Source organism: Gigantopelta aegis, chromosome 10, assembly GCF_016097555.1.
Source record: "Gigantopelta aegis isolate Gae_Host chromosome 10, Gae_host_genome, whole genome shotgun sequence".
NCBI lineage: Eukaryota > Metazoa > Mollusca > Gastropoda > Neomphalida > Peltospiridae > Gigantopelta > Gigantopelta aegis.
The window spans coordinates 72,452,730-72,468,459 of record NC_054708.1 but is presented as its reverse complement, the minus strand read 5'-3'; the positions used below and the strand labels follow the sequence as shown (position 1 = coordinate 72,468,459).

The 15,730-nt window shown below is 34.6% G+C and overlaps 1 protein-coding gene across 1 annotated transcript in view; it reads right to left on the bottom strand.

Moving 5' to 3' along the window:
- Nucleotides 1–14,169, bottom strand: part of LOC121384267 — a 54,133-nt gene extending 39,964 nt beyond the window's left edge. Inside the window, exons 1-7 of the mRNA XM_041514584.1 lie at nt 14,080–14,169; nt 12,973–13,301; nt 10,746–10,911; nt 8,855–8,995; nt 7,798–7,962; nt 6,379–6,552; nt 3,723–3,937 (exon numbers count right to left, since the gene is read on the bottom strand). Of these exons, the coding sequence (XP_041370518.1) occupies nt 3,723–3,937; nt 6,379–6,552; nt 7,798–7,962; nt 8,855–8,995; nt 10,746–10,911; nt 12,973–13,301; nt 14,080–14,131 (1,242 nt within the window). The 5' untranslated portion in view covers nt 14,132–14,169. The remainder of the gene's footprint in view (nt 1–3,722; nt 3,938–6,378; nt 6,553–7,797; nt 7,963–8,854; nt 8,996–10,745; nt 10,912–12,972; nt 13,302–14,079) is intronic.
- Nucleotides 14,170–15,730: the final 1,561 nt, after the last annotated feature.

Sequence of the window (15,730 nt, the reverse complement as noted above, 5' to 3'; positions counted from 1 at the left end):
TAAGCGAAGCAGTTTTTTTAATTAAATTTGTGACTGTTATACATAGAAAAATTCACAAAAAAGGTCAAATAATTTGTATACATTTTTACAAACTCAACTTATTTAGTTAAAAATACATATAAATCAGTTTCTGACATCCTTTCAATGACCTGGTTTACGCAATGACTACCCAATGGATGTGATGACTTCATTTTCTGAGGTTTATCGAAGGATAACATTCAGGTTTTTAGTGACATCGTCCAATCAGAATAGAGTAAACCATGTAACGGAAGGAATTTAAAAATTATTATAGTCTGCAACAACAACCAACTAGCTATTCCCCCCCCCACACATAACAAAAACACATAACAAAAAAGAGTGCAAGGCTTTTTGATCTTTTTTAAAGTACATTCACTGCTAATATAAAACTTCCATTTAAATACTGTAGACACACACACACACACACAGACACACAGACACACACTCACACAGACACATGCACACACACACACACACACACTCACACACACAGACATACAAACACCCACACACTCACAGACCCACACACACCCACACACATGCTCACACAGTGCTCTTGATGTGAGTCGGACTTACCAACTCAGTCGGAGACTGCTTAGATCCTTTTACAAATTTTCCTGCACGTGTGCCTTTTCACTATTCCTTAACATTTAGTCAATTAAATGTTAATTGCATGTACATTTAATATATCAATTGAATTGGGAAACATATGCGAAAATTTGCAGATGGACAACCTAATTCTGTAATATGAAATGCAACTATGTTAGTGAAAAACCGACGTGCAGTGGGAATTCCCTGACCTCGTTTTACGTCACATGTGTGTTGCATGAGCTCACATAGATAAAGCAAAAACTAACTTTACAAAGAGTCTACTTATCCATTTTAGTAATGTGCTGGATTGTAACAGCTTTTTCTTGATCCTTCAATGTTTTTGGCAATTTACTTCACGGACACCGACATGAAATACCATGACTTAAGAAAAAATGCCCAATTTCTTAAATGCCTTCAAAAAGTAGGGGTGCTTATTCAAAGACATAGGCCTACTTCCGGTCAAAAACGGTATTTGATATAATAATCGTGGGCAACAAAAGTTCGGTTCGTGATTTTACCGACACACTACTGAAAACTATTATTTCCATGAAATCCAGGGGCCTGACATGTGCGCATGCACACATACACACACTGTACACAGGGGATGGATGGACGCAGAGAGAGAAAAAGACAGACAGACAGAGAGGGGGGGGGGGGGGGTGGTAGGGGTCAGTTATAGTTTTTTTACTTGCACAACCAATCAAAGTCTGTGAACGGCCTTGCGGTCTTGGCCAAGCTTTGAAATAGTGGATGTACACAAGGGATAAAGAGGCAGTTTGTGTTCGGAAATAGACCTCTTTCACATTCTCATTGCACATGTGCGCAAAGTGTAACGTCCCTTGCCGAACTAGACAGTATTGAGGCTATATACAAATTGGGGGACATGATCGACAGTTACCATGAGCATCGTGAGTAGCTTCGTAGGAGCTGTGAATCTCTAGCGAGTAACATACATATTTCGTATGGTAAAATGGCTGCAAAAAACAGTCTACTAAAGTTTACATCGGAATGGTTTAAGACCAAAAGCAGTGAAACATTAACTTAGATGAAATCTCTAGAGCTGCCTGTCAATGGTTTTTTAACAACGCAAAATTAAAAGATTCATACAATAAAATTAACTTTAGTGGAATGTGTTTGCTACTTTTAACAATTAGAATTATAGTTAAATATTCACGCGGATTTCCAGTGATGTTTAATTCTCCACATTTATTAGTATGTAAAATTTAATAAAATATGCCTCCCCTTCCCCCTAAAAAAAATAACAAAACCCCTAACTCACATAGACCTTTATCACAGCTCTATTTTCCCCTTATCGTTTCATTAAAAAAAAAGACAGTCGTACAACTACTAATCAGTGTTACATGTCCATCCACAAATTATTTATTTATTTATGTATTTATTTATTTACTTATTTTATTTATTTAAAAATATTTATTTATTAGGCCTTATTTCTTCTTTTCCATTCACAGTTTTAATTATTTCGGCTTAAATTCAGGCTTGGCCTGTTTACTTTTGTTGATTGTCCGTCGTCCGACGTATGGTACTTAATATATTTGCTTCCAATATTCAAACGAAGTACCTTATGACTGTGCATAACACACCCTCATGAGTTTATAATAAAGAGTCCGTCCTGAGTTTGTAGCCATATATTATCAAACTGTCGGCTAGTCCAATCTGTTTCTTAGGCTAAATAATTTTGCTTCGAATTTAAATAGCTGTATATGCAATACAATTACATTTCTGACAATTCTCAGGTTGGTAGTAGGAGGTGGGGGGACTGTAGTCCCACTTTTATAAACCCGATATAAAATATGGTTGCGCCTCTCCCCCCCCCCCCCCGACTAGACTGTGTCCCTCCACTACAGATTATGCCCCTCCCCTCCCCCAACTCCAGATATCATTCCTACGGGCCTGATTCTAATGTGTTATAATACCATAGCTCAAATTTTATATGTATCATTTAATTTTATTCCAAATACCAAACAAAATTTTAAATAACTTGGTGAAAAGAAATCCCGATAAGAATCCTGAATGTATTTATCTGTATAATGCTTTATAAATATTTAAATCATGTTAAATATAATAAATATCTGCATACATACACATGCACACACATTAATATTATTTCAGCACATATCTGATATTTATTGCGTACGAATCCGGTTTGTCGAGCATTAACAACCAAATATTTTTATTTCATGATAAGCAATAATTCACAAATGTCTCCAATAAATCTTGTTGGATGTCGACAGAATTTTCGGGTTCCCTACTGATAGAATAATTAATCATGGATATTCACATTCCTATTGCGTGGCCTCCTATTGTCTATGCCCCTAACTTGTCCACAGGTCTATTTTTGCGAGATCTCACGTGAGTTCGCATTCTCGAGTTACCCCACAACGGGCACATGTGCAGTGGAATGTGAAAGAGGTCTATTTTGGTTGACCAACAGACAATTGTATTATACATTTTACTCGTTCAAGCAAATTTTTACTCATCTGGGGCAAGCGGACAAGTACTTTTGGCCAGCCCTGAAAGACCTAAAACAATTTTTTTCAAATTCAAAGACTTTCAAGAAATTTAAAGACCACTACGAACCCTGTTGTATAATTTCCCCCATCTACTCTATAGCGTACATGTACGTACTGAAAACATCAAAATGACATTACGTATTAACGTGTCTTTGTTTTTGGATTAAATCTGGAACTCTTAGGTTTTTTTAAGAAAGTAAAAGTAGGAATAACACCTTTTAGTCATTATTGGGAATACAAAGTATACAGTAAAATAGAGTTAAACTGTACAGCTCATAGTTCACAAATTTATTATAAAGTTAACCTTTAAGTACAATTAATAAAATAATTAGTCATCAATGTTGGATGATAAACAAATAAAAATCACACAACCAGAGTTTCTACCAGAGGGTACGAAGGGAAAAAATACGTACCTTAAAATCTTGGAAATTAATGGGTACATTTTTATAATCTTTTAGAAAAATTATAGTAAGAGAACTGCTGTTTAAAATGTTTTAAATTTTGTTTTAATTAATAATCACCTATAGTAGAGGCACTTAATTTTATTTTTATTACATAATCTCAAATAGGACATTAAATCACCTTCAAAAACTTATTCTTTTCTTGAGGCTTGGGCCTCCACATCGACCCATACTCTAGTCCAGTGTGGGTTTTTATATAAGCCTTAGAACCACGGCGACTACTGGCTGGACCAAATGCTATAGCTGATATTGCCGAATATAATAACAGGTACGGCGACGATGTCAATTGGAAGTCCTGTATACCATGGTAACCAGATAATAAATATGAGTCTTGTTCTACAAATAGACAAATATATATTATTATGCAATCCCTATATCCTACTACAGGGATATAGAGAATACTAAAGGAGTTCCGTGTCAGACCGTTTATATTATGAGTGTTTTCAATTGAAAGCGAGTGTTTTACGATTAAAAACACACAAGTTGTGTAATATAAACAGTCTCACATGGGAATGAGTATAGTATTTTATTTACCACATTGCACATAAAAAACAAGTCACACAGAATGACTTCCAAAATAATATAACTAAACAAGACATAAAAATGTACAGATAAATGACGTCACTTACCAAATGACGTTATTTAGCAAAATGATGTCATGTTGTGGTCACTTCAAGTAACTATTTATCAATTAAAGTTTGCATGCCTATGCCACACATCTATCAATGAGGTTTACACAAAAAATATTATCAACATATTCAATGCTAAAACAATATATTAAAATAATATATTATGTACTTTGTTAAATTATGCTGCTAACATTAATTATAAGAAAATTGACAGCAAGTGTTTTTCCGATTTAAAAATATGAATCGAAAGAACCACTTTTTATTTGAACATCGATGTTGTACTGTGTGACAGTCAATCACCTGATTAGAGGTCATTACCTCTCAAAAGGCATATATTTCACAATGTGAAGAGAGAATAAATATTACATGGGTATCTCTTCTAACATGGTATAATAAAATATATTTACATTACAAGTTAACATGTCATGAGCGCAGACAGTTTTGTAAAGAGAGGGTCACAAAATTCTAAAATGAACAATTTTAGTTTGTTTAAGGCAAATATAATTCAATCCCTGCAATTGCCTGTGGTAATCGGCAATACCTGTGGACTACATTGGAATTTTTTTTCAAGATGTATTTTTTCTTTATTGTTAAAAATAAAACATACTTAGTGAACTGAAAACAGATTAAAAGTAAATATTAAAACAGTAACTACACCATTATTACTAAAGTAACTGAATCTAAGCACATCGGGCATGATTGAAAATACATCTATTAAATTATCAATCCAAAGTTCAACCAGGAAAGGTTTCGCTAACGTTCGAGAACTATTTGACTGATTCCCAACATGGTCATTTGGTTTACCATGAAGAGCTTAAACCAGTCTAGCAGATGTTTCACTGCTCCGTCTGGGTGAACTCGATCCAACATTAAAGGTAGTTTCAACTAGGGCTGCATTTAGCCACACCCAGCAGAAAAACGTCCGCTAGACTGGTTTGTGCGCTTCACGGTAAACCAAATGGCCACGTCAGTCCTTGGCTTTTGAAAAGGAATGGCAAGTGAAAAATTGCACACCTCAAAATGCTTAGGCGAGTGAAAAATCACACTCCACAAAATACTAAGGTGAGTGAAAACCAAGCATTTTTAATTTATGAAGTAAATGTAGAGACCTATGTTGCAAAAATGAACTAATAAACCAATAAAGCTTTCTTCCAATTTTATGTTGTTTGGTTCATTAGTGTAGTCCGACTTCTTTTCACTTTCAGGAATGGAGTTATATATATTCACAAATTTCAGGAGCAGTGCTATAGAAATATAATTATGACATACACTGATGCAGACAATTTGATTTTTTAATTACAATATATACTATTCAGATAGTTTGATGTAGTGCACGGGGCACATTAAGTCAATACTTTTCTTAACGTGCACGACGAGTTGTGTCCCTCTACTTAGCAAATCCCATTGAGCATGTCTGGGATGTGCTGGGAAGATGCCTACGCACTCTCAGGAACCCTCCACAGACTTTGCAGGAACTTGGTGCCACATTAGTGGAACAACGGTGCAGTATCCCTAATGCAGTCTTTACACGCATCAGGCAGTCAATGAGGAGGCATTGCCTTGCAGTTGTGTGTCCACATGGAGAGCATACGTGTTACTGAACCTGTGATTTCATCAGACGACCCTGCTTGTGAATTACCATTTTGACTGTTTGTGGGTTTGACGAATGCTGTGGGCACATCGAACAGATTTTTGACTCAACATGTATTCCTTTTCTTTCCTTGGACGTCATACAATAAAAAAGCACCTTACTTAACACGTTCTTCTGTCATATTTGCTAATTAGTCAAGATGAAACAGTTATGAAATTTTTAATTTGACTCAGTATATTAACACCATGAAATTATTATATGACTAATACTCTATGCTACGGATGTCATTTGACAAAAATATACCAACGCCTAAGAATGATGCAATTTCATTGGCATATCTTAAACATTAACATTATATACATCAACTACCAGCAAATATAACCAATTAGGAAGCACTGTTCAAGTGAATGATAGGATTATAAAATTATATTGAAAAAACATCAAAATGTTATTGGGATTTTTTTTTTTTTTTTTTAATTTTATACCCAGCAAACATTTATTAAATAGGCGGTAAGTAATCACAAGCAGCTGCCTATATTAATGACACCTGTGCTTACTTGTAATGCGGCAGCTATACATTTGTTTTCTTTCTTGGTTGAAGGTCCAGCCAGAGTTCACAAATAAGCCGGTAGAGCCAGGACTCGTACGTTTCTGCTGAAATGCTTCATAAACAACATCTGACCCATCTATCCATCGACTGTAGCTTTGATCATGGTCCACATCCACAACACCTGTCACAAATAAAAAATTAACACATACATGTAATGTAATTGCAGAGCCTCAAATACAAAGGAAGGAAGGAAATGTTTTATTTAACGACACACTCAACCCATTTTATTTACAGTAATATGGCGTCAGACATATGGTTAAGGATCACAAGCACTTCGTGGTCTACTCTTTCCGATTAGCAGCAAGGGATCTTTTATATGAATCATCCCACAATTGTTTGGTGGTTTTAGCAGATGAATTTCTATTTGACATGTTAGGTCTCACAATGGACTGCTTTTTGCAGACCGGGGGCCAGAACGTAGCTCAGTGGTACAGCGCTCGCTTGATACGCATTCGTTCTGGGATCAATCCCCATCGGTGGGCCCACTGGGCTAGATTTCTCGTTCCAGCCAGTGCACCACGACTGGTATATCAAAAGCTGTGGTATGTATTACGCTGTCTGTGGGATGGTGCATATAAAAGATACCTTGCTGTTAAAGGCATACTGTCACAGATTTATGGACCTTATTTCTCTAAAAATTAATAATGAATCAAAATTACATTAAATTTTACAAACCAAATCTAGCTATTGGATCACTTTATCTACACCATGATGGAGTGAAATCTATGTCAACCCTCTCAGCATGTTAGTTTTTGAATTATGGACCATTGTCATAATTCAATTATTTTTACAAAATATCATTAATAAGTGGAGTATGGTGGTTATTTAACTGGTTGAATAAAGTACATTTAGGGACAAATCAAATATATATATTATTAAGTAATACTTTGTTAGGACATGTAATAGGTTAGTGGTCTGTGACAATATGCCTTTAATCGAAGAGTAGCCCATGAAGTGGTGACAGCTTGTTTCCTCTCTCAATATCTGTGTGGTCCTTAACCATATGTATGACGCCATATGACCGTAAATAAAATGTGTTGAGTGCGTCGTTAAATAAAACATTTCTTTGTTTCTTTTGCTTTTTGCAAACTGCTGTTTTGAGCCCTGAATTTATAAGTAGGTTTAGATATGTTACGTGGACTTGTACATCTATGCATCAGATTTTGGTGTCTGGCATCATCAGTTATAGTATGTCCAGTGACATTTTTACGTGGTAATTTTTGGTTCGTACTTGTATAAACTTGTAGCGAAATAGATTAAATAAAAGTGATTAATATTAAGCTATTTAAAATATAACTTTATTGAAATTTAGTATTTTTGGCATTTTATGACAAGTTTTAATACCAATAGTTTGCCTGAACTTTACCTAAGAAATACTTCTGGTTTGCCGGCTGAGTTATCTTAGCCACCAAGCTGGATTGCTCAGTTGCAGAGAAAAGAGTACTCAAAAACCCACCAAGACGACGACACTCTGCCTGCGACTCTTCATAAGTGAGTCGCTTGTTCACAACCTGGAATTCATCAGCAGTTTCTGGAAGTAAAGAGACTAAAATAAACTCTAAATGAATGAATGCATGAAAATTCCAACATGAAAAATACATTGGCTATTTTGTTTTGTTTGTTTAAACAATATTTATTAACTTTGGGGATTGACGAACATGCGATGCCTATATTAAGGTCTCTCCTTACATTTTACAATTACAAACTTAACGTCTGGCAGACAAAATAATAAAATTGATGAAAAGCATTAAGTAGATAGACAGATGAGAAATAAAGATTGTATGGGTGATTGTACAGGATAGAGTAATTGCATCAGCTATTGGGTGTCAAACTAAGCAGTGTTTCTGCCAGAAAGAAATATTTGGGTATATGACACTATGGAATTGAATATAACAGGGGCAGGGTTTCTGCCAGAGGGTAAGATGGGTATGGCGCCATACCCAGATTTTTTGGCAGATGTTAACAAAATTAAGTTAACCTTTCAACAAAATTAATTAGTCTTATCATTAATGTATGATTTTCTTAACCCTAACCTTAAACGTAACACATTTTCTTTCTAGGGGATGCCTCTCATACCGCGTTGACAGTGGTTGCATTCAATTCCATAGCGCCATACCCAAAAATGTCCTTCTGGCAGAAACACTGCAGGGGGTATGGAGGGGGGGGGGGGGGGGGGGGGGGGACCTCCCCCAGAAAAAAAAAGGGTTAAGATTAGGATTAAGAAAATCATACAGTAAGTAAAAAAAATCTTCAAAAAATGTGGGTATGACGCCATACCCGTTTTACCCTCTGGCAGAAACCCTGCTAAGCAGTCCTATATTAGTGCCTGCATTAATATAACCTTGTATATTCAATAGAAGTAGCATATAAATGTATTTCAAATAGAAACAATGTACTGAAATATATGTGAAACATAATCGTACTTGGCACACAATTTAATCCATTACGCCACAGTATTTTCCCTTGTGAACATGAGCAGTAGAACGAACCAGGTAGGGTGTTACAGGTATTTTCACAGCCTCCTTTGTTACTTTTACATTTGTCTACATTATTAGGCTGATCACCTGTAAAACAAAATGCAGAAACAAAGCCGAGGGCTACTAGTCAATGAAATCCATGGATTTTAAGGATGCAATTCTAAATTATAGAACTTGTGTATGTTTGACTCTTTTCCTTCCATTCTCAGTTGTAGTCCAGACATGCCACTAAAAACATAACCATAATTTTAAAAGTTAAATTTTGTTTTGTTTAATGACACCACTAGAGCACATTGATTTATTAATCATTGGTGATTGGATGTCAAACATTTGGTAATTCTGACATATAATCGAGAGAAACCCTGTTACATTTTTCCATTAATAGCAAGGGATCTTTTATATACACCATCCCACAGACAGAATGCCACACAACATGGCCTTTGATATATCAGTCGTTGTACACTGGCTGGAATGAGAAATAGCCCAGTGGGCCTGATCGACTGGGATTGATCCTAAACTGACCACACATCAGGCAAGCAGTTTACCACTGGGCTACGTAATGATTCAGACAAGTTGATACTTTGAATGCTAGAACATAGTAAAATAATAATTGAACACACTCATACTTGTATTATTTCCTGGCATTCCTATTTTTGGTTATTATAGCAATATCAAGAACAATTAAATAATACTTATCAACTGTCTAAATGCCTCTATATCTTGTATTTGTGAAATATTTCATTATAAAATGTTGAACATTTACATTTAATGAATGTCCAAGTTGTTTTAAAGGAAATATTCACCAACAATCATTCTGATGATACAGCTAGACTGAAGACAATGACAGACTTTGGGATCACTTAAACGTGTTCAGAGTGAAATTTAAGTGAACTTAGTGAAAGCATCAGAACCAGTTTTAACAATCATGATGTACTACATGCATATAGGGATCAATTGAGTTTCTCAAAACTAAACTTACGGTAAGTTTTTTTGTGCAAATCTTAATTCTTATTATAGGGCGATTGTACTTTTTTTTTCTTTTTTGTAAACATTACTATATCCTTGATGGGGTTACTAAAAGCAGTAAAATATGTCTGTTGTAATTATGGGGTTTTAAAGTAAAATTTAATAGCAAGATATATTAATTTTAGGGTTTTATTTCTAAAATTTGACTTGACACCCATCTTATTAATTAAGCTAATTAAGTTAGAATTTAAAAAGTAATGCTATACATGTACTTGTGTATATTCAAATAAATATATATTTTTTGCATTACAAAACGTTATTGGGGAGGGAAGGTTTGCCAACTGAATGGGAATTATTTACATTCAGATTAGGAATTTTTTACTTCAAAATTGGGAATAAAAAATTAGTCTTTGCTGTAGAATGGTGGGGAATCGTGCCCATTATCGGAGTCTAGAAACATAGGTGATATGAAACCCTGAATTTGTAATGCAATTATAAAATGCATCCATCATTGTAATGTTTCCATAGTTAATAAACCAAATAACAAACTATGAAAAACGTTTGCTGTATGAACATCAAAATTAACCATTAGCATTCAGAGTACTGCTAAAGCAATACATGTCCCCAACCAGGCCCAAATTTTTTTCGTTTGGGTAAAACTGGGTAAATTGCCATGAAACTTGTTATGTAACAGTACATGATAAAGCTATATACAATATTTCAGGTCAATATCTCCAGGCATTGTGAAAAAAAATCACCCAGAAAACTGTGTGTGACAGACGGATGGACAAACAGACAGAAGGATGGAGAAGAAACCTATAGTCACCTCCAGTTGGACTAGAAGGGGACAAATAAACTGTTTCAAACTTACCACATATTTCAGGTTTCTGGTAAAACTGGATTCGAATGCACACCTTATCACGACCAAGTTTTAATTTAAATACTATTTTCAACTTTTTTGTTGTTACTGGATAGTCAAACATGTAATCCTTCAATTTATCTTTCACATTATCAGCTGGTGTTATTCCAGGAAATATCTGTGAAAAGTAATAAATAAAATACATTTATTTGTAACATACGGGCATGTGTGTCAAATTCACAGTAAATTTGAGTAAAATAAATTAGTGACATCAGCATGTCATCAAGCAAGCTTTTTTCTCTCATTAATTCAAACAATCTTTATGATTTGACGCGATCAATTGCTCTTGCTCAGCACTCGTGTATGCTTGACATGAGAACAAATGCTCTCCTAGGAGAACAGTTTATTGTTCATACATATATTTTGAAACCATAAGTGATTTCAATACAATTTCTATATCAGAATATATTCTGTGAAAAATAAGGCTACATGACTGTTATTTTTATGAAGTACATGCATGTACAGTTTCTAGGTAACTACCATACAAAAAAATCAATATGTTGACCACAAAATGTTTGAGTTATCAACTTTTATGCCAGACCATGTAGACTCATTTAGATGTTAAGTACAGGCTCTCAGCTTTCATGGGAACGATCATTTCCGCTACTGTGTCGTTTTCCATGACTACTATATTGAAAGTGACTATTCAATGAAGATATATAGAGGTTATTACCAGAGTGTTTTTCGGTATCGTCAATATCATATATTAGGAATAAAAATGGTATTATGCGAGCCTCTGGCGAGCACAATACATTATTTTGATTCCTAATATATGATATTGACGATACCGAAATACACAAGGGTATTAATCTCTTTATCATATAAGCTCAAGCTTAATACAATGTGTTTTTGTAAACTGTACACGCAACTTTAATTCCAGTCCGCCATTACTAGATATTCAAATGACGTAAGAATATGTGGCGTGATGTATTTTTGAATGGAAACGTCAAACTCGAATGACGTAATTTTGGATGTCTTTATATCAAAATAAAGTTATACCTAACATTTTTTGTTTTCTGAACGCTGGACAGCTTTCAGTGTCAAACTGCCATTGAAATGTTTTTATTTGATGACTATGAATGTATACGTCAATCATGGAGTGTCACCCAAGTACGTTTGCTTAAATGTCAATAAACCTAGTGCCGAGACCTCGACTAATTTACATCTAATTTGCAAAGTTATCAAATTCTTAAAGTATGTGATCTGAAAAATATCACATACTTTGATTGCACTAAAAATGTAAGATATTATATGATAAATATATATATATATATATATATATAAAATTATATTTTGAAAATAGTTTTCAATGGGTTCCCATTATCACAATTAAGGTTCGGAACCGAAAAGGTGTTTCCCATGAAATTTTTAATTCTATGGCCTACTGTTATATATTGTTATATATGCAGTTGTTATCATTGAGTACATCCTAAAAATTATAAGTAACTTGAAATCAATCAATTATTTAAATACTACAGAGGTCAACCTACTTGTCATCAACAAAGAAAGATTTGACAGCATTTTATTCTTTTCTAAATCGGGCTATATTAAATTGTTACACAAAGTAATGACAAAGGGGAATGGTCATGTGATGCCTTTAAATAAATAAGAGTGAAACGACAGACATATCAGTCACTACCAAGTTTATGAAGTGTTATATACACTTTCAAAAAAAAGTATTATTCCCAATGTGGTGACATCACTTAAAATGACGTGATTGGTCAGTCACATGGTGTATAGTAATTTCTCAAGTTACATGGTATGAATTTTTTTAAAGGATTAAAATAAATTTGAAATGTCAAGTTTCTTATCCTGTATATTCTGAATTTTCATATCAGGTCTGGATTTTATAGGGGGGGGGGGGGGGGAGGAGGGTGTGCACTGGCAGTAATAGTCTTTAAAAACGAAATGTCCTCTCTACTTAAATTCACCCAACAGCTCTTTAGTTAGAAACTTAATAGACTTGGCCAGGCCTCCCAAGAAAAGATTCAGACAAGATTCCTGATCAATCATTCCACCATTACAGCATACAGTATATTTTGGCTTAGGTTTAAAGTTTTAGTGAGAATTAGCATTCTGAAACGTTTGGAACTCTTTACAGAATTAAATATATGTAATTTAACAGTAGTAACTAAGTAATAAACATATTACCAAAAAGAAGGAATATTGTGCAATTTACCTTGATTTGTCTATTATTAAGATTTCCTTCTCGAACAGCTTCATATTTATCACTGGCCACCATGCTGTAAATTTGGAAAGATGGAAATCCATTCTGTGGCTGGGTAGCAGGTGCTCCCTTTAGTCCTACGCCAACAATTGTTGGGCTGTTCTGAAAATCAGCCATGACAAAGGGCGAGAAGTCCTTGTACTGCATCAAAATGGCCCCACCGCTGCACCATACTGTCTGCGTGGCAACACCTTTTGACAGTTCAGTAAGTTTAGACGATGAGGATGAGTAACTCAAGGAATTTGGAACAACTTTGCAAGCTGCCCAACATAGCGAAGGTCCTAAAAAACAAAAGATATTTTAATGTATGTTAAACAAAACTATAAATCCCACTGAATATGGAATTGTATTTAAAAAAATGTAGGGACTGAATATAACTTTCATATTCAACTCCTATTACTAAATGTATATGGATATATCCCAACTTCAGTGAACATTTAAGGCCCATAGGTCAAATATTGTTAAAATAAAATGTGATACTCACTGCACTAATTAACCTCCTGTCGGGCAGTGCATTTTATTTTGCATTTTGAATCTGTTGCATGTGTTCAAAAGTTACTCGATGTGTAGAGCCCTGGGGCTTGTAATTTGAAGCAGTCGGAAGGGCCTACTAAACTTACAATAGTCGAAAAATCTTGGATAAATCCCTGAATGTTAATTATGATGGCCCACTAAATATAATTACAATTTTACATTTGTAGTTGTTCTGGAAAATAAAATCAGATTTGTCATTAATGGGAGCTATCACTCTCACTTCCTATCAGGCACTCCTCTAACACTAGTTGAAGGAAAGTAATTTTTAGCTCCCCTTAGCCATATGAATTTATATGTTATCAACACAGTAATATCTTTAATGGCTTGCAATAATCTAAGTTAAAGGGTGCAATTAATTTTTTATTTTTTTTATTATTATTCTCAGCCCTTTGTTTACAATCAGAATTACATTTACATGCCAAGGGTAAACCCTCCCCCCTTAATTTTTTTTCATGTTCAGGTCTGTAATATTAAAGGGGGTACTTATGGCACAGGATAGAGCAAAGAGACTGGAATTATTCATACCATAACTCAACAACCAACAGATGCATATCAGTGACAAAATGAAACCATTCATCTTATTATAGTAATGAGGTCAGGACACTGTCTTTTATCTGAAATGAACAAAATAAATGTAAAATACAGTGAAACCTCTCAAAAACGGACATGCTGTAAACCAGAATTCACTCAAAACCGGACATTTTTTATGGTCCTTTTTTAAATATCTTTGCAGAAGAGAACCTCTGTAAACCAGATACCTCTTAAATATGGACTTTTTACTTGGTCTGGAGTGTGTCCAGTTTCAATGTATATGTAGCCTATACATTTATGATTCATGTCATTTTTCAGTGGATACATTTTCAAAATGACAGAAAATCCATCAAAGATGGTCTTCATGTACAATTAAGTACCTTTATATATCCCCACACGAAAAACACACCAGGATCGACCCTTCAACTTCATGCATTGATGAAATAGATTGCTGAATTGAATAAAACAATTAACTAGGACTAGCCATATTGCCCCTTTGGATCATAAACAAAATAACAATATACACCATATTAATAACCATAACCAACAATCGTACGTGTAATACAATGGTACATGTATTCACAACACATTTTAATGCAAAATACCATGCTCCATAAAATATAAGATGATTTTCTAGATAGTCTGTTACAGTTTAATGTATAGATATTGCGAGTGGTATTTAAATCCCATACATTAACACAAGCACCAATGAGATGCGAGAGGTGGTGGGAAGATGGTGGGGGGGGGGGGGGGGGGTTACAAACAAAAAATGTGTTTTGATGTTTTAATTAGTGTGGGATCTTTATTTCTGTTATGCATTATTTAATTTATAAGATATTTACCCTATAATGTTTCAATGATTAACCTATTTCATACCCATACATAAAAAATACCTTCTACCCTCCCCTCCACTAGAGCTTAACAATGACATATGAAGCATTAGTCAAAGGGCTGTAATATTATGACACACACACACACAGCTTCATTTGAAGCGTAGAAACACTAATAAAAAGTAGCTATTTCAATAACTGTCTGTTTATAAATATTCATTATATTGATATTCTTTAGAACCAAATGCCTATACTCACCGAAACTCACCCACTAATACTATACAAGTACCGAGAATCATCAGGGACCATTTGGATTCATTTCATAAATATTTAATTATTTACGGTTTTGTTTTAGTTATGATTTGTGTGATGTCAAAGAAACATTATACATCTTAAAGATTAACATATTTTTTTTTTAAAATTTTGATTGGTGCTACATGAAGAACAGAAGCATGCATTAACTATAATTATTGAACATTATAACTTTGGACACAACCACTTCTGGTTGTCAGCAGTGGCGTTGGAAGGTGCCAAAAAGGGGGGGGGGAGACGACACTTATATTTACACTATTATAAAGCAAAATATTTGTGGGGACATGACCCCCCCCCCCCCCCCCCCACCACAACCCCGCTTTCTACGCCAGTGGTCAGCCCTCGATATTATAACAGTTTTTAATTCTGACGTCACTGTACCCGTAAACAAGATTTAAACTGCATGGATGAAAATTCTGTTATGGTGTTATTTTGAGCTTTTCATAATTTGATATTCATAGAACAAGAATGAACATAGAAGGATGCTTTGAGCGAGAGTCGTA